The 27,164-nt window shown below is 31.6% G+C and overlaps 1 protein-coding gene and 1 long non-coding RNA gene across 5 annotated transcripts; one reads left to right on the forward strand and one right to left on the reverse strand.

Annotated features, from left to right (window-relative positions):
* Positions 1–2,462: 2,462 nt before the first annotated feature.
* Positions 2,463–22,480, reverse strand: LOC111684872 (eukaryotic translation initiation factor 2-alpha kinase). 4 transcript variants are annotated; one of them, XM_046948150.1, is made up of 8 exons: positions 22,418–22,480; positions 22,238–22,300; positions 21,878–22,120; positions 20,152–20,575; positions 7,829–8,582; positions 7,588–7,767; positions 6,564–7,526; positions 2,463–5,137 (listed from the first exon to the last, which is right to left on the reverse strand). In XM_046948150.1, exons 4-8 carry the CDS (start codon positions 20,451–20,453, stop codon positions 3,680–3,682), a joined length of 3,657 nt encoding a protein of 1,218 aa, XP_046804106.1. In that variant the 5' UTR covers positions 20,454–20,575; positions 21,878–22,120; positions 22,238–22,300; positions 22,418–22,480; the 3' UTR covers positions 2,463–3,679. The 4 variants fall into 4 exon arrangements, with proteins under 4 accessions (XP_046804106.1, XP_046804108.1, XP_023302860.2 ...); XM_046948152.1 differs by lacking the exons at positions 22,238–22,300; positions 22,418–22,480 and having other exon boundaries at positions 21,878–22,197; XM_023447092.2 differs by lacking the exons at positions 21,878–22,120; positions 22,238–22,300; positions 22,418–22,480 and adding an exon at positions 20,988–21,094.
* On the forward strand, positions 21,219–26,404 carry LOC124419328. Its single transcript, XR_006940485.1, has 2 exons — positions 21,219–21,601; positions 25,841–26,404. It is a non-coding gene; the product is annotated as an uncharacterized LOC124419328 (long non-coding RNA).
* Positions 26,405–27,164: the final 760 nt, after the last annotated feature.

Genomic DNA, 27,164 nt, shown 5'->3' on the forward strand with positions numbered 1-27,164 from the left:
TTCAGTTCTATTTCAGTTCTAGTTCAGTTCTAGTTCAGTTCTAGTTCAGTTCTAGTTCAGTTCTAGTTCAGTTCTAGTGCAGTTCTAGTTCAGTTCTAATTCAGTTCTGGTTCAGTTCTAGTTCAGTACTAGTTTAGTTCTAGTTTAGTTCTAGTTTAGTTCTAGTTCAGTTCTAGTTCAGTTCTAGTTCTGTTCTAGTTCAGTTCTAGTTCAGTTCTAGTTCAGTTCTAGTTCAGTTCTAGTTCAGTTCTAGTTCAGTTCTAGTTCAGTTCTAGTTCAGTTCTAGTTCAGTTCTAGTTCAGTTCTAGTGCAGTTCTAGTTCAGTTCTAATTCAGTTCTAGTTCAGTTCTAGTTCAGTTCTAGTTTAGTTCTAGTTTAGTTCTAGTTTAGTTCTAGTTTAGTTCTAGTTCAGTTCTAGTTCAGTTCTAGTTCAGTTCTAGTTCAGTTCTAGTTCAGTTCTAGTTCAGTTCTAGTTCAGTTCTAGTTCAGTTCTAGTTCACTTCTAGAAGTTGGACGGTAAATGTCAAGAACTAGCAATATTCATGAACTATTATTCTCACGTTATTGGGTTTGAATTTTCTTGTATCTGTCCGACATTCAATGCAATATTAAAATATTCGCTTTATCCTTATTCTCATGAGTTTCATAAGAACCAAAATAACTCAAACCACTCTCATGATGTTCGGTTTATAACAGTAATAATTAAAACTCTCCTGTCACATTTTTTTGAAAATGTTAAATGTGCCGACATCAAAACGAACATCAATTATCTTTTCGGGCTGAACTTCATCTCTGGATCAAGTAGCTATGTATATTAAACCGTGAATAATAAAACAACATTTTCATATAAATTTTTATAATAGTTTTAAAATTTTATTCAATGAATAAAATTTTATTATTCTCATTTATTTATTCGTTCACAATTAATTCATATTAATTCTGAATTTATTGACAAACTATCTAAGCATACGAATACTTACTATTATAATTCTATAATAAAAAATACAATCTTAACTATGTGATAAAAATCTTAAGATACATCTCTCTCTTTTTTTTAAATAGTTTACAAAAAAAAATATTTATATATATCGTTTGACCGAACAGTTTATGGAACAAAAATTAACTGACGGCAACAAACATTTTCTTTATAGAAAACAAACGAAAAAAAAAAAACAAAACTTAAAACTTAGATTAGTTGTCTTTGACTTGCGATGATTTTCAAGTTTAAAACTTAATCAAAACGCACAAAACAAAACAAAAAAATTAATGCAATTCTATAAAGGGCAGAACTTTTGAAATAGATAAAGGTTTAAGGTTTGTGGGTGCAGTTTTAGCCAGTTTCTTTCTAAAACCCCTATTAAATGAAATGTAACGCGTAACGCATAAGAAAACAAAGAAAATATATTGTATATTGCTTTTGGGACAGATTAAACAGACTTCACCTAAGAAACTTAATACTAAAGTTTTATGCTAAAATAAAATTGAAGCAAACAAGTATTTGAAAATGAATATGAACTTATCAAATAAATAAAAATGAAATAATTAGTATAATGTTAGAGAATTGTCAATGCAAATAAATATTTAGTTTGCTAAAGAAAACACATTTGCTGTTTAATTTAAGTGAAAATAAAATGCAAAGTGTTTTCTTTTTTTTTTTGGATGATAACGAGTGTTTAAGTTTAAAAGCGTCTTTAATAATACAATGTGCAATAAATAACAATACAAACAGCGTATTAGTTTAAAATAATTAATAAGGTTTAAGAAAGTTTTTAAATCATAATTAAATTGGCTTGAAGTTTGTAACAGTTTTTTTTTTACATTGACATTGATCATAGCACGTTCAAGTTAGTTAAAGTTATAGGAGATTGTAAAGCTAAAGAAGAAAGTAAATATCATTAGAAGAGGTTATTTCAAAAGAAAATAAAAGTTTAAAAGGCAGTTATTTATTTAAGTTAAAGATTGATAGAGGCAAGTGTAGGAAAAGTTGAATTAACTTTTTTAAATACAGATTTTATGTTAATATTATAAACGTTAGTTATTTTTAAAGAAAGTTTTAAAAGTTTAAAATTTTTTAAAGTTTTTTGAAAAGACTCTATATTTCGGCTAAAATTCCCACGGGGATTGTAATCAAATTTAAACTAAAATACCAGAAAATATTTCAATATTAGTTTAGTTTCCATTTTAAATAGTTTTAAAAGTTTCAAATCTTTTAAAGTTTTTTGAAAAGACTTTTTATTCCGGCTAAAGGTCCCCCGGGGGTTGTAATGGAATTTAAACTAAAAAAACAGAAAATTTTTCAATATTCGTTTAGTTTCCATTCTAAATAGTTTCAAAAGTTTCAAATTTTTAAAGTTTTTTGAAAAGACTTTATATTCCTGCTAAAGGTCCCCTGGGGGTTGTAATCAAATTTAAACTAAAATACCAGAAATTTTTCAATATTAGTTTAGTTTCCATTCTAAACAGAAAAGACATTTTATTTCGGCTCAAAGTCCCCCGGGAGTTATAATGAAATTTAAACTAAAATACCAGAAAATTTAAATTGTTTTTGTAGTAAAACTTTTGGAATTATTGTAAACTGTATGTTGGACTATAAATAGTAATGAAATCGCTGTTAAGAGAACAAATCCAGCCTTCTAAAGTAAACGACCCCTTAGGGCAAAATCTTTGATAAATTTATCATTTAGTAATTTAAACTGCAAAAAAAATATTGTAAATTAAACCGCTTGCAGATTAACAATAGATTATAATTTCGAATTTTAACTTAATTTTTAAAGTCGGGAAAATTTTATATTTTCGATTAAAGTACCCCGGGGGTGGAAGTACTAATGTTACAAAAATTTGTATTTTTTAAGAAAAAAAATTCAATATAAAAGTTCAGTTTCCTTTCTAGACAGTTTTAAACGTTTAAAATTTTTGAACATTTTGAATTCGAAAAGTTTTTATATTCCGGCCTAAGGTCCCCCGGAGAGTTAATAAGAATTTTAACTAAAATATGAAAAATTGTAAATTGTTTTTAAAATGAAAATGTTGAAACTTTTGAAAACGTTATTTTGAAATATAAATTGTTATCAATTATAAATTGTTATCAATTAGAAAACAAATCTTTCCTTTTAAGTTAAAAGTCTACTGACGGCACAACAGATTGTAAATATATAATTTAGTTTTAGCTTAAACTTGATTTTTACAATAAAATGGAACTTAAACTGCCTGCAGGATAGAATAACCAATTTATTTTAAAATTTCCAATACAAATTCAGAAAATTCTTAATTCTGAAATATAATTAAAATTTTTCTTAAAATAGAATTAAAAAACTTCTAAAGATACAATTGGAAATGGTGTAAAAGAGAAATGTTAAGGATATTAATTCTTAGATTACTAACTGATTTGAAACTTAAAAAAAAACTTTTTGTTAAACTACTCATTATACCATCTACAATAATTACACTAAATGCAAAACATTTCCAGTAATTTTCCGGAATTACTTTAATGTTTAGATGACAAATTTCTTTTGTATCAACTAACTGATATTTACTTTCATTTCTTCTAACTTATACCAGCACAATCTACTTATATAAATTTTACTTACATACGTCGTATGCAATCGATTTGTGTGTGTGTTTGAGTGTCTTAAAATTATAAATAAAAATAATGTTATTGTTTAAACAAATGACTTTTTTGTTATTCACAGCTACTAAATGTACGGGAACGACTTAAACGTCTGGCTGCAGCCGCTAAAGCAGCTGCTTCGCTATCACCTGGTAAATCGGGTAATTTAAGGATTTCATTAAGCTGCAATTTAAGCTCATTGGTGGCAGGACGTTCTTCGGGTTTAGAGGAAAGCATTTTCTTAAGCAACTCATATTCCTTGGGATGTTGTGTTGGGAAATCTTTTGGATAAATGCCATCACGTAAAGATCGTAAGGTTTTAATGCGTTCCATTTCGGTACCGAAATAAACCAACAGTTCGAAAAATATTAAACCCAATGAATAAATATCCACTTTATAGTCGTAGGGCAGGCCACGTAATTGTTCGGGAGACATGTACAGGTGAGTACCCACTTGTTGGGTATGGCGGGCACATGAGGGCAGACCCGTATTATCACCGCATTTGGTAATCATATTTGGTATATCGGCCATATCGGTAACCAGACCAAAGTCACCGATTTTGATTTGACCCTCTTGGGAGAAGAAAATATTACTGGGTTTGAGATCACGATGTATAAGACCCTTGAAGTGTACATAATCGACGGCATCGACAATTTGATGAAAAATACTGGCTATAAAGTCTTGGCGATCTTCACGTTTGTTATCGCGCAGCCAATCTCTTAAGCATTCCTTGCGACACAATTGCATTTGTATATACAAATAGACTTTATTTTGTTGGGGTTTCACTGGCATTCTGTTGTTATTTTCACCAATACTTATATCCAAAGCCAAGTCTTGTGGTCGTCGCTTTTTATTAAAAACTTCCTTAGTCTTATTAGAATTGGTAGAGTCTTCTTCCTCCTCCTCTTCTTCTTCAACGGGCGTTGGTTCATCACCATCAACAGAGCGCACAAATTCAATTTGAAATGAATCTGATAATTGGCTATAGTCAATATTACGTCGACCACGATGTACATTCAAATCAATGCTATTTGTTTGTATATCAATCGATATAGCATCATTATGAGATTTTTTCTTTATTCCATTTTTATTAAATTTAGTTCTATTTGTAATATCACTCTCCGTAGAAGTATTGTCATCTTCAAGCTTCATTGCCATTGATTGGGATTCCGAACGGAAAATAACACAGGAATCACTATCCTCATCTTCGTATTGATGCCGATCGCGCATAGCCAGGGAATCAGATTCAGAACGAAATATTACACAAGAATCCTCATCTTCATCTTCGTCATCATTGTAGTTACCATTGCTAAAGCATTTATGATCAGAACTACAGGCTGTTGAGGCCATACTTTCCATCCATGTTTGCAGTTGTTTCTTTTTATCTATATTATTACCCTCAAAGTATTGGGGAAATGTCGAATGTGTTTCGGACGGTGTATCAATTTGTATCGATGTTGACATTTCGTTGGCCAACCATTTGTTATCCTCTACCTCTTGCCATCCTGGTGGTGGTTTTTCTACCCATGACTGTAAGTTGAAAGAGAAATTAAAATAGGTTTTTGTTTGAAACATTAAAATAAAATATAAATTTTAATATCTGTAATAGTCTAGATTGTCTAGACAGTAGTCTATTCTATTGACTAGACAATAGTCTGTTCTATTGACTAGATGGTATTCTAGTCATTTGACCAGACAGAATGTGTAGTCTATTAACTAGACAGAAATGTAATATTTTGACCAAACAGTAGTCTATTGGCAAGACAGTAGTCGAGTCTATTGATTAGACAGTAATCCAGTTTATAGACTGGGCAGTAGTCCGGTCTATTGACTAGACAGTAGTACAGTCTTTTGACTAGACTGTATTCTAGTCTATTGACTAGACAGTAGTCTAGTCTATTGACTAGACAGCAGTCTAGTTTATTGACTAGACAGTAGTCTAGTCTATTGAATATACAGTAGTCTAGTCTAGTTTATTGACTAGACAGTAGTCTAGTCTATTGACTAGACAGTAGTCTAGTATATTGACTAGACAATAGTCTAGTCTATTGACTAGACAGTAGTCTAGTCTATTGACTAGACAGTAGTCTAGTCTATTGAATAGACAGTAGTCTAGTCTATTGAATAGACAGTAGTCTAGTCTATTGAATAGACAGTAGTCTAGTCTATTGAATAGACAGTAGTCTAGTCTATTGACTAGACAGTAGTCTTGTGTATTGACTAGACAGTAGTCTAGTGTATTGACTAGACAGTAGTCTAGTGTATTGACTAGACAGTAGTCTAGTCTATTGATTAGACAGTAATCCAGTTAATAGACTAGACAGTAGTCCTGTCTATAGACTGGACAGTAGTACGGTCTATTGACTAGACAGTAGTCCAGTATTTTGACTAGACAGTAGTCTAGTCTTTTGACTAGACAGAAGTCTATTGTCTACACAATAGTCTAGTCTATTGACTAGACAGTAGTCTAGTCTATTGACTAGACAGTAGTCTAGTCTTTTAACTAGACAGTAGTCTAGTTATTTAACTAAACAGTAGTCTAGTCTTTGACTAGACAGAAGTTAAGTCTATTGACTAGACAGTAGTCTATTCTATTGACTAGACAGTAGTCTAGTCTATTGACTAGACAGTAGTCTAGTCTATGGACTAGGCAGTAGTCTAGTCTATGGACTAGACAGTAGTCTAGTCTATGGACTAGACAGTAGTCTAGTGTATAGACTAGACAGTAGTCTAGTCTATTGACTAGACAGTAGTCTAGTCTATTGACTAGACAGTAGTCTAGATAGTGGTCCAATCAATTCACTACACATTGAACTAGTCTACCGAATATATAATGAACTAGCCTATTAAAGAGGCTGTAGTCTTGTTTTTTAATACTACAATAGTTCAAAATGCAACGTTTCGATTAAGACTGTTTTTCATTTTAAAACAATAAAACATATCATTCATAACTCACCTGAAAGTATCTAACAATATTTTGATGTTCACAATTCGCCAAAGTCTTAACCTCACGCATAACACGCATACGAGATTCCTCCTTATTGGGCAAAGTAATACGCTTAATGGCATAACTACAATCATCCAGTTTATTTTTAGCCTCAAAGACAACACCAAAACCACCACGACCCAAACAACGTTGTAAATCGAAATCACTTTGAAAACGTGAAGTAAAATGTTCACTTGAATTTGAGGTAGATTCCGATAGAGAACGATGAACATTACCGGAACTTTTTGAATTGGTATTAGTGTGTGTAGTATTGGTGGTGGGACCCAAAAGAGCAGCTGTAGAGGATTCAGTAGCTTCAATACCCGAAGGCACTGGTATATGACGTTCAATTACAACAATTTGGCGTTCACCACGATTACGTTGACTTATTAGAATGTTGAGTAGTAGGGCTGAGGTAAAGGCCACTATAGCCAATTCCTTCCACCAAAACCATATGGATAGTATAACAACTTTAATGGGAGCATCAATATCGTCAAGACTGAAACCCAAATCATCATCGATGGTGTGATTATTGCTGCTGGTATTGTCAATTTTCTTGTCATCAATGGCTGGAAGTTCTTTTTTGCTAGTAGTATCACACATATCATCTTCAGTATTGTTGTTTTCTAGTTCATCGCTAGTATACAAATAGAAACCATTACCATTGACATATTCCGAGGCATTAAGTACGGACTGGGCTGATAGAGCAAAATTCTCATCATCATAAGGAACCAATTCATTGCCTTGTATTTCTTTTGAATTGTATGAACCACCTGTCTCAATACGTTGTTCATCACTGTGTTGATAAATAATCAACGAATTACTACTTGCCGCTATAGGACGCCAGGGAATTTTAGGTAATCTAGTTTCAGTGGTAAGTTGTGTATAAAGATGTGATTGATCCAGTATCTCTTTGCGCAAATGTATGGATTCCTAAAAATTATATAAATAGATTAAATGGATTGTTTTTTATAGATCAATTAAAAAACTTTACCTGTATATACAATTGTCTATCATACATGCCCACATAGAGTGAGGGATTTATATTGGGTAAAGGCATTTCAAAAATGTTATCATCTTGATTCCAAAGCCATTGTGCAGAACCAAACATATCAATTGATTCTAAAGTATCAGCTGAACCAATTTTCCAAGCACTTACAATAGGATGATCAAACTGTAAGAAAGATTTTTTATTATAAAATTATTTCAAACTTAAATTTTATTCCAAAACTTACCTTATATTTCCACAGCATAACACTGGGCTCCAATTTACTAAAAGCACATATAACACCCTCGGGAACTATGACCTTAATGTCCAAATCTAAAATAGCCATTTCCAAATTGCTAAATTTGCGATCATGACACTCAGCTGGTCTTATTAAATCCAATTCATGTTGACCCACACTAAAATTCCAACGTTCTACACCTGTGCGTGTCTCTACAGCTCGTACTGTCTGAGTTTGACGTCGAACAACTATAACATCGTCTATCAAAGGATCATGTTCTCTCACATAACCATTGCCATTAATATCATCCTTCTTTAGATTCTCCTCATCTTCTACACTTACATCATCGTCTTGCTCTACAGTTTTGGTAGCATTACGATTTTGAAATTCGGCATCGGTTGAATTAACACAACCATTCATAGAACATTCATACAACAATTGTCCCGTGCGTGCTGATACACCATAAGTTCGAGTCTCTTTGCCACCAGATATTACTAAATCATCGGAAAATTTTGCCGATGAACTGAGTAAGTTATCCGTGGTTATGGGTATAGGATCAATAGATTCACCATCGAATTTATAAATGCCTCCACTCAACGAAGGTATCATACGTACAAATTGTCCATTATTTGTCAATTCTAAACGATGTATACTTGAGGAAATCAATGGTCCTGGACCGGTAGGTATACTCCAGCGTACTTTACCACTTTTGGTAATGTCCAAAGCAGTGAGACGTCCATCCAAAGTGGTAACGTATAAAAGTCTAAAAATAGGTGAAAAAAATAAACATTTAAAGAGAAAAATTTAGAAACTTTATAGTAACTTTTTTAATTGATTAATCAATAATATCGATAAAATTACAAACTTTATTAAAAAATTCATTAATATTGTTGAACCCATACTGCAATTATTGTTTATATTTGTTGTGAAGTTCGAATAAAACTAAATAATATATTTTTAATATATTGAATTTAATTATACGCTTAATGAAAGTGTTCTCCCAAAAAATAATAAATAAATAAACAAAATAGAAATAATAATACAATAAATAGATAAGAAAAGATAAGTGGTTTTATATTGCTCTATTTAATCGTAAAAACCAATTGTTGATCTAACAAATGCATTGTTTTTTTTACGTCACATTAGAAAATACAAATATATATTTCTTTAGTTTATTAATAATTCAGTTAATAGTTGGTTGCTGTTATAAGTTTTGTGTAAATATAAAAATATTCTGTAACATACATTTTTTTTATAAATGTTAAATTATTAAGTGAAATTTGCAATAATACGTATATCGTTTTATCGAACTTTTTGCTAAAAGCAGTTTCAAATCTAATTTAATAAAAAGACCATTTAAAATGTCAATTGACGGGTTCTACATCCATGTCCAGGCCAAGTTGAGTTTATAAATCCATTGAGAATGTTGCTCCATAGCGATCTTGGTTGTGCCAGAACTACTTTGGCAGGTTTTCTTTCGTGTCTGCTATGGGCGGTGGGCGACCTCTAAGTACGTCATTCATGCGGTATTCAGCGACCGCGGAATTTATGGCGTCTGTATAAATGTCGTTTAAAGCTGCCGAATACGAGGACTGATCCAGTGGATCCTGCACATACCTGCATATGTTTTCCTCCTATATACGAAGATGCTTCCTGACATGCCTCGGGGGAGTAATCAACTGTGTGATGCTAAAATTTGAATGACCCCTGGGAGGACATTCGTTTCCTCGTGCAGGTAATGTGCAGGTTAAGTCTTTAGGCGGCATTTTGGCAGCTTTGAATGTTTCTAAATTAACTGGGCGAAGGTGACCACACTGGAGTAGCACAATTAACCACTGACCGACCAATCGTTTTATATATAGCCAACAAGGTTTCTTTATCCATTACCCAAGTGCTGCCGGCTAGCGGTTTGATGACCTTGTTTGTACTTCGCAACTTGTGCGTGATTGCAGTGGCGTAAGCTAAGGAAGTAAAGGGGCTATCAATATTTTTGGGTGGAGCACGGTCGGAATCTGGGCTCCATCGACCATCTTTCTTTGCATCTAGTTGCAGATTGTAGTAATACCATTAGGGACATTATGAAAATGTTTTTCGTTAGATTGTGTAGGGTACCAGTGCCATGTAACAAGCCTGGTATTGATGTTACAAATAACCTAGGGCTCAAACCTTGATATAGTGGACAGATGGTGTAACCACTCATTTATCACTACAATAGGTTGATATTCGAGAGAATACGTGATATCATCAACCAATTCTGGAATAAAGCATCGGATTGCAAAATATCAAAGGCCCTCTAACCAAAATTCTATATGGTTGATTACGAAATACTTATAGGACTGGATATGAGCAGTCTAAGGGTTATGATAGGGCAATGCTTAGTTAGAATTTTTGTCAATAAGTGGGAGGAAGAGCGAAGGTATAGACGATGTGTTAGGATACAGAATCTCGGGCTGAAATGGCTACGAAATATGTTCCACCACAAACTGGGGAAATTTCGGGACTTAACCCTCTAGGTTTGGTCAAGGAAATTAGTCGTTTCTTTGACTGGGCGCTTTAGAGAGGCATAGATTTTCTCTTTTATTTATTCCCTAGGGTGAGCATTTTTCAAGGGTGTGAAGTTAAATTCGTCGGCCAAATACGTCCCACAACACATTTGTCAAATACGTTCCACATACTGTAAAATTCGTTTTCAAATTAAATTAATTGATTTTTTAATAAAACAAACGCCAAATAAAATGTTTTTGTGAAAAAAGTAAAAATATATTAAAATATATTCCGAAAATAAATATGTAAAATAAAAATTAATTAAAATAAGTGTATACTCATAAAAAATGGTGGTTAAATATAAAATTTTCAAAAGAAAAAAATCGACACTTTGAGAAGACATGAATTGGGGTACCGGCATAGTGCGAGTAGCCCAGGACTAGTTCTTTCCAAAAACATATAGTTTATATGCAATTCCAGCTCTGGATAATTTTTACGAATTTTTGAAAAAACATAAAATTTTGCCAAAAAATCAGAAATTTTCAAGTGGCTCCAACGGGTATTTAGAGAAGACATGAATCGGGGTAGCGAAAAACTGGAAGTAGGCCAGGACTAGTTCTTTCCAAAAACATATAGTTTAAATGCAATTCCAGCTCTGGATAATTTTTACGATTTTTTAAAAAACACAAAATTTTGCCAAAAAATCAGAAATTTTCAAGTGGCTCCAACGGATATTTAGAGAAGACATGAATCGGGGTAGCGAAAAACTGGAAGTAGCCCTGTACTAGTTCTTTCCAAAAACATATAGTTTATATGCAATTCCAGCTCTGGATAATTTTTACGATTTTTTAAAAAACATAAAATTTTGCCAAAAAATCAGAAATTTTCAAGTGGCTCCAACGGGTATTTAGAGAAGACATGAATCAGGGTAGCGAAAAACTGGAAGTAGGCCAGGACTAGTTCTTTCCAAAAACATATAGTTTATATGCAATTCCAGCTCTGGATAATTTTTACGAATTTTTGAAAAAACGTAAAATTTTGCCAAAAAATCAGAAATTTTCAAGTGGCTCCAACGGGTATTTGGAGAAACATGAATCGGGGTAGCGGAAAACTGGAAGTAGCCCAGGACTAGTTCTTTCCAAAAACATATAGTTTATATGCAATTCCAGCTCTGGATAATTTTTACGAATTTTTGAAAAAACATAAAATTTTGCCAAAAAATTAGAAATTTTCAAGTGGCTCCAACGGGTATTTAGAGAAGACATGAATCGGGGTAGCGAAAAACTGGAAGTAGCCCAGGACTAGTTCTTTCCTAAAACATATAGTTTATATGCAATTCCAGCTCTGGATAATTTTTACGATTTTTTAAAAAAACACAAAATTTTGCCAAAAAATCAGAAATTTTCAAGTGGCTCCAACGGATATTTAGAGAAGACATGAATCGGGGTAGCGAAAAACTGGATTTCAGATATTCTAAGTTGTAAACCCTTAGAAATAGACCCGTTTTACATTCATCTATTCTCTTTACCTATTTTTCTTTTTTAATTTCTTGTCTTATTGTAGTATTTTTGCTTGTCTGTTTCTGAATCGTTTTTGAAGGGAATCACAATGGAATTACAATGGTCTCATATAGGATTTACACTGTTGTTTTTAAACATAAACATAAAAATAATGTTCATAAGATTGCAAATACCTTCGGAATCTAATGATTTCTAGATGTTTAATATTTTAAAACAACAAAATCAAAATTATAATCATATTATAAACAGAGATATGAACAATATGAAAACTTTTCATAAGTAGAAATTTAGAACCGATTTTGGTCTATATAGGCGAAGTTATGAGAAATATTAAATTTATTATTATTTGTTATGATCGGGCCTCATTTGACACTAGCCCCAATACGAACTCCCCTATATAAAACAGCACCTTAGCTTAATCGTGTAAAACAGTTTCTCTGAAGATTCAATATTCTGTTGTATAGTTTAAAAGGCTAGTGACCACTCCACACTGGAATCGTATAAACACCAATTAAAGCAATTCGAACAGCTTGACTGTCGATATACAAAAGTTCGAATATCAATATGCCCGTTTTTGGCATTTTTTTTTAAGTTTTAAGGAAATTTACGTTTACATGTTGCATCATAGAAGCCACACTCATCACTCTCCTCCACCCTTTGTTTCAGAGACATCAGTGTAAGCATTTTACGATCCACTTATCTCAATTGTATTCTTTAGCAAGGAATACATTTCTTTATTGTTTATAAAATTTTAGATTTGTTTATACCACTATGTAGGGTATAAACGTTTTAATAATAGCATTCATACTGTCACTTTTCAAAAAAAAATAATTTGAAGAGATTAAAAGGTTGTGATATATAATGATGACAAACATATATAGTTATAGTAGAGACTTTAAATGTTTGTATTAATTGTCATATAAATATCTAGTATAAAGTTTATAAATTGTAAGGCTATTATAAAAATTAGTAAAGCTAATAAAAATATAATAATTTCTTAAATTTGACGTTTTTCTATTATTTAAAAGAAGATAACAATTAATATTAATAATATTTTATGTCAAATTCAAAATATGTTGATTAATTAACTAATATTTAGTATTCAAAACTTAACAAGTTAAGCGCTACTTTCGAGGCAGTGGTAATGTAGTTGTATTAGATATAATTTTGACTTTTTACAGCGACCATCAAAAAAAGATGGCGGTATATTGATTTTGTCATTCCTTTTGTAACCGAACATCGAAATATTGATCATAGAACCACAAAAATTCCAAGACGATCTAGCCAAGTCTGTCAGTTGAAAGCACGATAGAGCCCGAACGAAAAGAGCTAGAGGGTTGAAATTTGTTTTCACAAATATTTGAAATTGACAATAAATAAATTAAAATAAATAATTCTTTACCTCGAATTTCATTAGGGACTATACGAAAACATGGATAGGTATTGTCCAAATGATCCAAATTCTCTATACAAAATTTTATGAGAATCGGTCCATAATTGATCGTTTTTATATGGTTCCCTCTAAAAAAATTACTTTAACGATCATTAATTGACCATACACTCTTTAGAGATTTATTTTAACATACATTAAATATAAGAGTATAGCTATGAACTTCGAATGGAAATTAACATCAGAATGAATTTATATTAAGATTAACTAATCTGATTATTAATTGACATTTGATTGCCAACTCAAAAATCCGTTCTTACTTATTGATTCTAAATTTTGTACGAAGTAGGTCTGCTTGATCAAGGTAATTTCCTTCGTGAAATTACGGATTATGATATCACGACCCTAGACTTCGGGGAAACACCTTTGATAGACTTCGGGGAAACACCCTAGACTTCGGGGAAACACCTTTGATAGAATTTCCAACTAGGAATGATTGGCTTGTACCCGATAGACTGTTTGGTGAGATGACAGGGAAATGATGGTAAAACCACCCATTTGTCACTATAATAGGATGATATTCGAAAGAATACGCGACATCATTAACCAGTCCTGGAATAGTAGATTGGATTGCAAAATATCAAAGGCCCTGTGGCCTAAACTTGGGTTCTACCAAAATACTTATAGGACTGGAAAGACGCTGTCTAAGGGTTTTCATAGGGTTTCTAACTGGACACTGCTCAGTTAGAACCTTTGTCAGTAAGTGGGACAGTAGTATACCGAACTATTGCATGTTATGCGAAGATGAGGAGGAGGTAGAGACGATCGAGCATATTATCTGCCAATGTCCTACAATACAAAACGTCAGGCTGAAATGGCTAGGGAATAGGTTCCACGGCGAACTGGGGGAAATTGCGGAACTTAACCCTCGCAAACTACTAGGTTTTGTCAAGGGAATTAGTCCCTTCTTTGACTGGATTTTATAGGAGGGCATGGATTATCGTTATTATTTATGATTATTTATGTTTCTGTTTTTTTATTATTATCTATTCACATATACTTTTTACCTATTTTCTTTCTTTCTTGTGTTGTTGTAGCATTTTTGTCTTCTCTGTTTTGAATCTTCACTTCTTGAAGGGAATCACAATGGACCTTATGGTCTTCGAGTAGATATACGACGTTTTTACGGTGTATAACCCTTTCCAACCTAACCTAACCTATTGATTCTAAGCTGCTAACTTTTCAAAAGTAATATTAAAGACTTGGATGCCAGCAATAAACATACTGATATACAGACAGACATCCCTGGATCATTAATAACAATAGCCGATAGTTTGACTCTAAGCATTTTGTAAAAAAAATAATTTAAAAAAAAGCTAAAATTTTTAAAAAGATTGTGCAATTCGAAGGCCAATATTTTTAAACTCTAATTAAACTGTAGAAAAGACAAACGCTATGACAATCTCAAATATACCAATCATACGAGTGTAAGGCGTTTAATAAATTATTGTTTATTTTTTTTCTGGCTGCTAATTATGCAATAACTTTTTCTTATGTACAATATAAGGAGTGAGATCGAAAAATTCTTAACACACGTTTTTCATTACATTTTTCAACCAAAGTATTATTTGATTTTTTGATCAAGTTACCTTTGAAAAACATGTCAGTTATTATGTGTAATGTCAATTATATTAATTTTTTTGTTAATCTGATTAAAATGAGTGACCAGAAAAATGTGCGTACTGAAATTATTAAATATTTTCAACTAAACCCAACTTGGTCTTACAAAAAGTTGGCCAAGCATAAAAAGGTCTGCCGTCAAACTGTTTCCAATGTTATTAAACATTACCGGGAGAACTTGTCAGTTGATAGAAAACCTGGTTAAGGTAGAAGGAATGGTCCACATGATGTTTCTAAAGCCAAAAAATAGAACGTATTTTCAAAAGAGCTCCCAACACATCCGGCAGGAAAGCAGCTCGGTTAGCTCAGTGCTCGGACTATTTGGTACGAAAAGTTAAAGCTAATGCAGGTTTAAAAACATACAAGGCTCAAAAAATTCCTGACAGGAATGCTGCTAAAAATTTAGAGGCCAAAAACAGAGCACGGAAATTGAAGTCAAGTTTTATAAAAAAAATATTCTTGCTGCATAATGGATGACGAAACGTATGTTCTGGCAGATTTTTCGCAACTTCCAGGTCAAAAGTTTTATGTTGCTGATGCTCGAGGGAATGTTGAAGAAAAGTTTAGGACCCAAAAGCATACAAAATTTCCCAGAAAGTTCTTGGTATGGCAAGCAATATGCAGTTGCGGCAAAAGAAGCCAATCATTTGTTACAACGGGCTCTATAAATACCGAAATTTACATCAAGGAATGTTTACAAAAAAGGCTGCTTCCATTCATAAGACTTCATAATGTGTCCACTTATTTTTGGCCTAACTTGGCATCCTGTCACTATGGTAAACAAGCCCTTGAGTGGTACAAGAACAATAATGTGGTATTTGTACCAAGAGAGGCAAATCCTCCAAACTGCCCGGAGCTAAGGCCAGTGGAGAGATATTGGGCTCTTGTTAAAAGAGAATTGAAGAGTACAAAAAAGGTGTCCAAAAGTGTGGTAGATTTTAAACGGAGATGGACTACATGTTCGAGCAAAGTGACAGAAAGCACCATAAAAACGTTAATAGAAGGGTTTCCGAAAAGGGTTCAAAATTTCATCACTAGTGATTAAAACTATAAAAATATATATTTTTTTTTTGTTGTAAATTGTAATAATAATTTGAATCAAATAAAAAAAAAATAAAGCTGTAAGTTTAGTGGTTTCTTTTTTATAAACATATATGTATGTTAAGAATTTTTCGATCTCACTCCTTATGTATGTACCTTTGTAAAACACTGATGCATATTGCAATCTAAATGGCATTATTAAAAGAAAAATTTAATAACTTAAAAAGTATAAAAATTTTTCTCTCAACTTAATTCTCTAAACAACCAACAATTAAATTTAAATTAATAGATTTTCATTTAACAAAAATATACTACAACAAGTTTGTTATCAGCAATAATAAACATTGACATTAGTTATATTTTTAAATAACTGGCAATAAAAATATGAGTCATAAGTAAAAGATAAACAAAATATTCATATATACAAATGTACATATTAATACAATTGTCTACACGTTTATATTCACGTTTATTTAATTTTTATAAAATGTACTAATTTGTTTTTTTTCACTCTCTTTAGTTTTTCTATAAAATAGAAGAACTTTTTTATTTATTTAGATTAAAATAGAAAATTATTATAATTTAATAAAAATTATATAGAATTTCATCATACAATTGATAAAGGCATCCTTTTTTTCTAGGTTCTCTTTTGCAAATACATATTCTACACAAAAACAATATTTTAACCGGCAAACTGTGTCATCATCAGATGACACAAATACTCTATATATTTTTATATAAGTTTGCTTTTATCTACCCTTTTAGTTTTGCTGGAGGGAATGAATATGAATGCTTCTTGGTCATACAAAAGGTGTGATAAATTTTGTGTGTAAACTTAGTAGAGTGTATAAGCAGATAGATATAGGTATGTATACTCTCTATAAAGTGTAAACATGTCTGTTGTCCATATCAAATAAGAAAAGTACACATCAGCTTTTTCTCAAAGCCGGTATTGAAAATTTAACAATAACAAAGCAAAAGTACAATAAAAGGGATTTGTTAAGATTTTTTTTTTTAATTTTGGATGAAAAGAGAAGAATCGCTAATACCGGCCAATAAATTTTGCGCATGGCATTGTACACCGTCTCATCATCATCAGGTGTTTATTTTTATGTTTAGGGGAATGAGTAAAATAAATACGTTAGCAAAACAAAACAGAAATAAAATAAAAAAAAAAATAACAACAAATATAATATATTATTAAAACAAGTGTTCCATACTTAACTGGACGGACGATCACAATAATATTTTGAATATTATTTAATTATAGAACGAAAACAAACACATGCAGTGCAAGTTATAGATAGCATTTTAGAATAGAAAATGAACAAATATAAAATTGTTTTAAATTTTTTTTTTTATAATTTTTTAAATTTTAAATTGTTTTTTTTATGTAATAAACACGTTTCTCTTTGATTTCCTGTAAAAGGAGAATCGCAAAATAAAAAATTAAATTCAAATGAAATGGAGAATATTGTAACATTTTAAAGGTTAGAAATTAGTGCTGACACACATTGTTCACATTATTGTGGAGGTCAGTTTGTTGTTTTATTCGAAAGAAAGAAAGAAAAGTTCAAATATTTGCAAACAGTATTTTTCTAGTTCTAGTTTATACAATATTCAATAGAATAAATCATAGACTAGTCAATTAACTAGTGAAACTAGACTAGTGCCAATAGACAAGAATAATTAGATTATATAATAGATTAGTTTATATAAGGCCGGATCCACGGAAGAAAAAGGGAAATCCATTCCAAAGTAAAAAAAACTAAATCCATCCCTTCCCCCCAGATGCTCGAGCACACAGCTGGTTTAAATATACTAATCAATAGACATTTTCATAGAATAGACAATAGGCAATATCATAAACTTATCAATAGATTAGATCGTAGAGAGATCATAAGGTCCATTAAGATTCCTTTAAAAAAGTGAAGAATCAAAACAGAAAATCCAGGAAAAACACTACAACACAAGTATGAAAGAAAAAAGATAAAAAGGATATATGACTAGATAATTAAATAAATAAATAAATAAACAAATAATTGTGTATAGTAGAGCCTATAAAGCCCACTCAAAGAAATGGCTAATTCCCTTGAAAAAAAAACTAGTAGGCTGCGAGGGTTAAGTCGAGCAATTTCCCTCAGTTCACAATACAACCTATTCTCTAGCCATTTCAGCCTTAGGTTCTGTATCCTAGGACATTGGCAAATAATATGGTCGACCGTCTCTACTTCCTCCTCATCTTCGCATAACCTGCAATAGTCCGGTATACTATTGTCCCTCATAGGGCGGGTTTTACTGATAGAGATAATCTTCATTCTTTGGTTAAACCGAGTTTAATAGATGTTTCGTGTTTTTCAGTTATCAGTAAAGTTACTTATTATCTTAGTCTAACTGAGTGTAATTGGCCAATTAAACTCAAGTTATACTTAAGTGAGAAAACACAATTAACAAAAACAATAAAACAATGATTTCAGAAGAACAAAAACTTAATATTTTAAGTAAATTGCAATTTTCTGATTTGTTTTGTTTTTTTAATATTGTTTTAAATGTTTATTTAACATTTTTCCAAAATTTTTCATTTTACAAAAGTATTGTTTGCAAAAAACAGCTGTTAATTGTTTATGTTTTTGAATGAAAAGTTCGCAATACTAACAAAGTTAACTAAACTTAAATCTAAAACTGAAAAACACAATCATTGGTTAAAGTCCGCCTAAATTTTTTTCGAGTTTATTCTAACAGCAAGTTAAGCTTAGTTTAACTGAGGAGTAAGAAACCCGGCCTTACTGACAAAGGTTTAAACTGAACAGTGTCCAGTTAGAATACAGCGTCTATCCATACCAGTAAAGTATTTTGGTAGCACCAAAATCAAATTTTGGCCACAGGGCCTTTGATGTTTTACAATCCAATCTACTATTTCAGGACTGGTTAGTGGGTGGTTTTGCCATCCTTTCTCTGACATCTATGCCAAGGTTCAAAACTAATCTAGTTAGTTCGTCCGCAAACTCATTACCGAGCACATTACAGTGCCCTGGCATCCAATGTCCAGGCATTTTTGCAATCCACAACTAGGTGCGTCTACATTTAATAAAAAATTTTATAGACTAGTCGCTAAACTATTTCATACAAAAATAAACAGTAGTTCCTGCAATAGTCAATAAACTAGTTTATATACTAATTAATGGACTATTTCATATAATATTCAACAGAATAGATCATACACTTGTCAATATTTCATAGACAAGTCAATAGATTAGTTCATACATATGTCAGAAGTCTAGTTCATAGTTAAGCCAATAATCTAGCTTAAAAATCTGTCAATAAACTAGATCTAAGCCCTATCCATTAACTAGTCAATAAAATGTGCAATAAACTAGTTTATAAAGTGAGACTAAATGTTAGACTAGTTTGGAAACTAGTCAATAAAATAATTTAATAGATTGGTCAACGTTCATACATAGACTATCCCATAAACTAGATCATTTATTAGGATCTAGTCCATAGACTAGGGGTCTTGTTAAAAACTTTTATCAAAGGATTATTATAGAATTTTCATACAAAATATGTTCTATAAACCTTTGATAAATGTTTACGAATAAGTCATTAGATCATTAACTAGGCAATAGACTAGTCCATAAATTGGATCACTGACTGAACTCTAGACTAGTCTATTAAGCAATCTATACAACACTTTTGCTCATAAACCTCTTCATTTATTATAGAATTTTGCAGACAATTTTCTTTTTAACTAAAGCATTTGGGAACCTCTGTCGCAACCAACACAATACAACGTCAATTTTTAAACTAAAATAAAACCAAAACTAAGTACTTTTCATATACAAGTTATTAAAATTGTTTAGATTGTTTTATCACAATAGTTAGAATTAGTATTAATTAGTAGATACACAAAATACCACATAATTTATGTACGTATGTATTTGCAAATAAACAAAAACAAATTAAACTAGAAAACTTGCTTATGTGGAAATAGAAGAAAGCAAAAAATAAAATAAAAATAGATAATTCAACGGATATGCAGAACAAAACAAAAGTGTAAATAAAAATAATAACACAAAATAGACAACCTTTAAATGAAAACAGACAGACCGAAACGCACACACGTACATATAGAACATACAGATTTAAAACTACCAGAAGTTTCCATTTGAAAATGTGAGCCCCCCAAGTAAAAAAGATAAAAACTGACTTGGACTTACCTTCTGCCAATTGTCCTTTCATCGGATTCATCGCAATACGGTATCGCCGGTCGATTTTTCGTTACCAGCTGACCATTGTTATCATTCACAGTTTCAGTAGTTGGGGTAAGAGAAGGAGGTGCAACTGGTATGCCTTTTTCAAGTGATGGGGTCGATGGTAATGATGATGATGATGATGTTGTTAATGTAGGTTCAATGGTAGAGGTTGCTGCAGCAGCAGCAACAATTGACGCCAACATGGTGAGATGCAAAAGTGATTTGCGACAGTTGCGTACCACATTCAAATCATGTTGAATGCCCATAGTTCTTCTTACGACAACGGTTTGAAATTTTGTAGACCGTCGTTGTCTCCTCCACGAAGAGACAAATACAACATTCAAAATAGTTTTTCTTCGTTTAGCAGCTGACTCGTTCTAGTTTGCAACTACAAGAAGACAATAATAATCACACACAATCACTGAGAGTATTTTTTTTTTATTAAAAAGCGCGAACAATTAACTAACACAGTGGTGGAACAGTAAGGAAATTTAATTCAAAAGCAATTATGATAATTTGAAGAAACACAAGAATATTGTTGTTATTTTTACTTTTTTTAAACTTTTTCCTATTTCTTAGTTTCGTATGCGTTTTGTCAAATCAAACTACGTGTATGTGGGTAAGAGCAAAAAAGCACGAAGACGGAATGTTAAAATTGGAAATTCGTTGTATTTGTACTTTGGAGCACCCATCAAAAACCACGACCACATTAAAAAAGACGTCGATTTTGTCAGTGCTCTTCTAGGCATTACTTTATGCTTTTTACAAATATAACACAATTGTTTTACTATATTAATTACAATTATAAACACGGCAGGGTTATAATATTCAATTTCGTTAGTTTAAAATCTTAAAAAAAAAACACTTTTTCGAAAGAAAAATTGTAAAAAAGAACGTCTTCTACAATACCTACAAGAAGAAAACAAACAGGGGGATTTTTGGCAAACTTTTTTCAGAGTTGCATAAAAAGGTACTTTTTTGTGTATACACGTGGAAAAGTACATAAAAAATGTAAACAAAGCAAAAAATACGCAAAAAACGTAAACAAAGAGAAAACAAACAATAACAAACTAATTGATTTATTTCTAAAATATTGAATTATTGATATAAAATGAAATATATTGACTGTGCACCAAAATAAACTAGGCCGATCGATAGGGAACCGGAAAATGAATGGATTCTAGTATTTTTTTCATTTCTGGGTACTTGCTATTATATATTATGAAGCAGCAAACTCTGAGATATTTAACAAAAAGTTTTTTGTTAATAAAAATTTAAATATACTTTGTGCAATAAAACAGAAATATGTAATCGATAGAAAATCGGAAATGAATCGACCTCCTTATTGATTTTTGTTCTTCGTACTTGATATCGGCTGTTGGGATGCAACAAACTTTGAGTAACATATTAAAAAGTATTTATACTTAAAAAATAGATAATATTGTGTGTGCACCAAAACAGCCAACAGTGATCGATAGAGAATCGATTAACGAATCGATCCATATATTCATTTTTTTCCGAAGTACTTTTTATTGGACGCTAAGACGCAACAAACTTTGACATATTGCAAAATCTGCCGAAAATGAGGAAAGAGTTTTTATACAAAAAAATTGTAAAATATTCCGTGTGCACCAAAACAGCTAATAGTGATCGATAGAGAATCGATTAACGAATCGATCCCAATACTCACTTTGTCCCGGAGTACTTTCTATTGGACGTTGTGACGCAACAAACTTCGGTAACTTCACAAAATCTGACAAAAGAAGAGAAAAAGTTTTTATACAAAAAAATTTTAAAATATTCCTTGTGCACCAAAACAGCTAATAGTGATCAATAGAGAATCGATTAACGAATCGATCCCTATACTCATTTTTTTCCGGAGTACTTTCTATTGGACGCTGTGACGCAACAAACTTCGGTAACTTCACAAAATCTGACAAAAGAAGAGAAAAAGTTTTTATACAAAAAAATTTTAAAATATTCCGTGTGCACCAAAACAGCTAATAGTGATCGATAGAGAATCGATTAACGAATCGATCCCAATACTCACCTTTTTCCGAAGTACTTTCTATTGGACGCTGTGACGCAACAAAATTCGGTAACTTCACAAAATCTGACAAAAGAAGAGAAAAAGTTTTTATACAAAAAAATTTTAAAATATTCCGTGTGCACCAAAACAGCTAATAGTGATCGATAGAGAATCGATTAACGAATTGATCCCAATACTCACTTTTTCCCGGAGTACTTTCTATTGGACGCTGTGACGCAACAAACTTCGGTAACTTCACAAAATCTGACAAAAGAAGAGAAAAAAGTTTTTATACAAAAAATTTTTTAAATATTCCTTGTGCACCAAAACAGCTAATAGTGATCGATAGAGAATCGATTAACGAATCGATCCCTATACTCATTTTTTTCCGGAGTACTTTCTATTGGACGTTGTGACGCAACAAACTTCGGTAACTTCACAAAATCTGACAAAAAAGAGAAAAAAGTTTTTATACAAAAAATTTTTTAAATATTCCTTGTGCACCAAAACAGCTAATAGTGATCAATAGAGAATCGATTAACGAATCGATCCCTATACTCATTTTTTTCCGGAGTACTTTCTATTGGACGCTGTGACGCAACAAACTTCGGTAACTTCACAAAATCTGACAAAAGAAGAGAAAAAGTTTTTATACAAAAAAATTTTAAAATATTCCGTGTGCACCAAAACAGCTAATAGTGATCGATAGAGAATCGATTAACGAATCGATCCCAATACTCACCTTTTTCCGAAGTACTTTCTATTGGACGCTGTGACGCAACAAAATTCGGTAACTTCACAAAATCTGACAAAAGAAGAGAAAAAGTTTTTATACAAAAAAATTTTAAAATATTCCGTGTGCACCAAAACAGCTAATAGTGATCGATAGAGAATCGATTAACGAATTGATCCCAATACTCACTTTTTCCCGGAGTACTTTCTATTGGACGCTGTGACGCAACAAACTTCGGTAACTTCACAAAATCTGACAAAAGAAGAGAAAAAAGTTTTTATACAAAAAAATTTTTTAAATATTCCTTGTGCACCAAAACAGCTAATAGTGATCGATAGAGAATCGATTAACGAATCGATCCCTATACTCATTTTTTTCCGGAGTACTTTCTATTGGACGTTGTGACGCAACAAACTTCGGTAACTTCACAAAATCTGACAAAAAAGAGAAAAAAGTTTTTATACAAAAAATTTTTTAAATATTCCTTGTGCACCAAAACAGCTAATAGTGATCAATAGAGAATCGATTAACGAATCGATCCCTATACTCATTTTTTTCCGGAGTACTTTCTATTGGACGCTGTGACGCAACAAACTTCGGTAACTTCACAAAATCTGACAAAAGAAGAGAAAAAGTTTTTATATAAAAAAATTTTTAAATATTCCTTGTGCACCAAAACAGCCAATAGTGATCGATAGAGAATCAGTTAAGCAATCGATCCCTATATTCATTTTTTCCCGGAGTACTTTCTATTGGACGCTGTGACGCAACAAACTTCGGTAACTTGAACTTACTAACTTCACAAAATCTGACAAAAAAGAAATAAAAGTTTTTATCAAAAAAAAAAAAAAAAAAATTAATATTCCGTGTGCACCAACACAGCCAATAGTGATCAATAGAGAATCAATTAAGGAATCGATCCATTTTTTCCGGAGTACTTTCTATTGGACGCTGTGGCGCAACAAACTTTGACTTCACAAAATCTGACAAAAAAGAGGAAAAAAATTTTTACAAAAAAAAAATTAAAATATTCGATTAAGGAATCGATCCCTATATCGATTTTCAAATCCTAATAAATATGAAGAATATTATTTAGGACTGTCATTTGTTAGATTTAAACATATGTAATTTTACAAAAATAATTTCGAAAATAAATTTTAATATAGATATTTCATTTTCATTTATTCCTACCTAAGCAAACATCTGGCAACATATTGAATAACTTAAAAAGCTCTTTTCCCACTAAGTATCATTCTATATTGAATGACAGATATCAAAAGAACTTGAAGAACTCGCGCCTGCTTTTTATTCCGTGCAGAATTCTGGTGATTTTGGATGAGCAATTACTACCTTTGATTCCTGTTTTTAAAATGATGTCTGTAGTAAAAGCAGACGGTGAGATGAATTTTAACCATAAACATTGACCAAAAGCAGACAGCAAATAGATGGCGATCCAAAGATTTACTGCATTTGCAACAAATGATGCCTTGTTATTGGGGAATTGCTCAATGTTATGACGCAACCGATAATCTATGGACGCAACAAACAATTAAATTTAACATTGTGATGTCCCAGGTGAGGACAATGAAATGCATTACATTGGAGTAATCCCAAAACTACTCCCTTGCTGAAATTATGAGAGTGCATGGTCCACATGAAATGCAGGTTGTTAAAAAAAAAGAAAACATGATTCATCCATGTTACATATGTTACAGCAAGTATCCTGAAATATGCAAAAATTATTGGAGTACACAATATTGGAGTACATGATCCGTTTAGTAGTCCTGACAAGGATAATATTTATTTCTCGACATGCATTATATGGCACCATGGTTTATTCCAATAATTTTAGCAAGGGAGTAGTTTTGAGATCACTTTGATGTAATGCATAGATAAGGTGGTTCTCACCTACAACATCACAATGTTAAATGGAGTATGTTTTTTCCATATATTTGGATAAGTTTTGTACCAGTCCTAGTCGTTTAAGGAGTACTCTTTACATACATGTGCGAAGTAGTCACAATTTTTACAGGGTATTAATTGAATTTATTGGCACAAAAAGATTTTAAATTTTTTTAGTACAAAAATGTTTTCATTAATTTGGAGTTGTTCAGTTTGTTGCGTCCATAGATTATCGGTTGCGTCATAACATTGAGCAATTCCCCAATAACAAGGCATCATTTGTTGCAAATGCAGTAAATCTTTGGATCGCCATCTATTTGCTGTCTGCTTTTGGTCAATGTTTATGGTTAAAATTCATCTCACCGTCTGCTTTTACTACAGACATCATTTTAAAAACAGGAATCAAAGGTAGTAATTGCTCATCCAAAATCACCAGAATTCTGCACGGAATAAAAAGCAGGCGCGAGTTCTTCAAGTTCTTTTGATATCTGTTATTCAACATAGAATGATACTTAGTGGGAAAAGAGCTTTTTAAGTTATGTTGCCAGATGTTTGCTTAGGTAGGAATAAATGAAAATGAAATATCTATATTAAAATTTATTTTCGAAATTATTTTTGTAAAATTACATATGTTTAAATCTAACAAATGACAGTCCTAAATAATATTCTTCATATTTATTAGGATTTGAAAATCGATATAGGGATCGATTCCTTAATCGAATATTTTAATTTTTTTTTGTAAAAATTTTTTTCCTCTTTTTTGTCAGATTTTATGAAGTCAAAGTTTGTTGCGCCACAGCGTCCAATAGAAAGTACTCCGGAAAAAATGGATCGATTCCTTAATTGATTCTCTATTGATCACTATTGGCTGTGTTGGTGCACACGGAATATTAATTTTTTTTTTTTTTTTTGATAAAAACTTTTATTTCTTTTTTATCAGATTTTGTGAAGTTAGTAAGTTCAAGTTACCGAAGTTTGTTGCGTCACAGCGTCCAATAGAAAGTACTCCGGAAAAAAATGAGTATAGGGATCGATTCGTTAATCGATTCTCTATTGATCACTATTAGCTGTTTTGGTGCACAAGGAATATTTAAAAAATTTTTTGTATAAAAACTTTTTTCTCTTTTTTGTCAGATTTTGTGAAGTTACCGAAGTTTGTTGCGTCACAACGTCCAATAGAAAGTACTCCGGAAAAAAATGAGTATAGGGATCGATTCGTTAACCGATTCTCTATCGATCACTATTAGCTGTTTTGGTGCACAAGGAATATTTAAAAAATTTTTTTGTATAAAAACTTTTTTCTCTTCTTTTGTCAGATTTTGTGAAGTTACCGAAGTTTGTTGCGTCACAGCGTCCAATAGAAAGTACTCCGGAAAAAAATGAGTATAGGGATCGATTCGTTAATCGATTCTCTATTGATCACTATTAGCTGTTTTGGTGCACAAGGAATATTTAAAAAATTTTTTGTATAAAAACTTTTTTCTCTTTTTTGTCAGATTTTGTGAAGTTACCGAAGTTTGTTGCATCACAGCATCCAATAGAAAGTACTCCGGTAAAAAATGAATATAGGGATCGATTCGTTAATCGATTCTCTATCGATCACTATTAGCTGTTTTGGTGCACACGGAATATTTAAAAATTTTTTTATATAAAAACTTTTTCTCTTCTTTTGTCAGATTTTGTGAAGTTAACGAAGTTTGTTGCGTCACAACGTCCAATAGAAAGTACTCCGGAAAAAAATGAATATAGGGATCGATTCGTTAAACGATTCTCTATCGATCACTATTAGCTGTTTTGGTGCACACGGAATATTTTAAAATTTTTTTGTATAAAAACTTATTTCTCTTTTTCGTTAGATTTGTGAGTTTGTCAAAGTTTGTTACTTCACATTATCCGATAGAAAGCACCCTGCAAAAAAATCAATACAGAGATCGATTCCTTAATCGATTCCCTATCGATCACTATCGTTCATTTTGTTGCACAATTTATTGTTTTCAATTTATTCCAACATTTAAAAAATTTTATAAATACAGCATTGCCTTTTGTTATGGTTTGTTTTCTTTTGTTTACATTTTTTATGTAGTTTTAACACGTGCATGCAGAAAAAGTACCTTTTTTGCAACTCTGAAAAAAAGTTTGCCAAAAGTGAAAAAAGTTTGTTAAAAAGTTTGTTTTCTTAATAGGTATTTCTACAATTCAGAGTTTCACAACTAATAAAAATCACAATATGTCAAATTGACAATTTGTCAATATGTTTAGGAAGTGTTTGGTATTTGTAAAAAATACAACCATGTTAGTGGTGAAATTCGATAA

Source organism: Lucilia cuprina, chromosome 4 (genome assembly GCF_022045245.1).
Source record: "Lucilia cuprina isolate Lc7/37 chromosome 4, ASM2204524v1, whole genome shotgun sequence".
Classification (NCBI taxonomy): domain Eukaryota; kingdom Metazoa; phylum Arthropoda; class Insecta; order Diptera; family Calliphoridae; genus Lucilia; species Lucilia cuprina.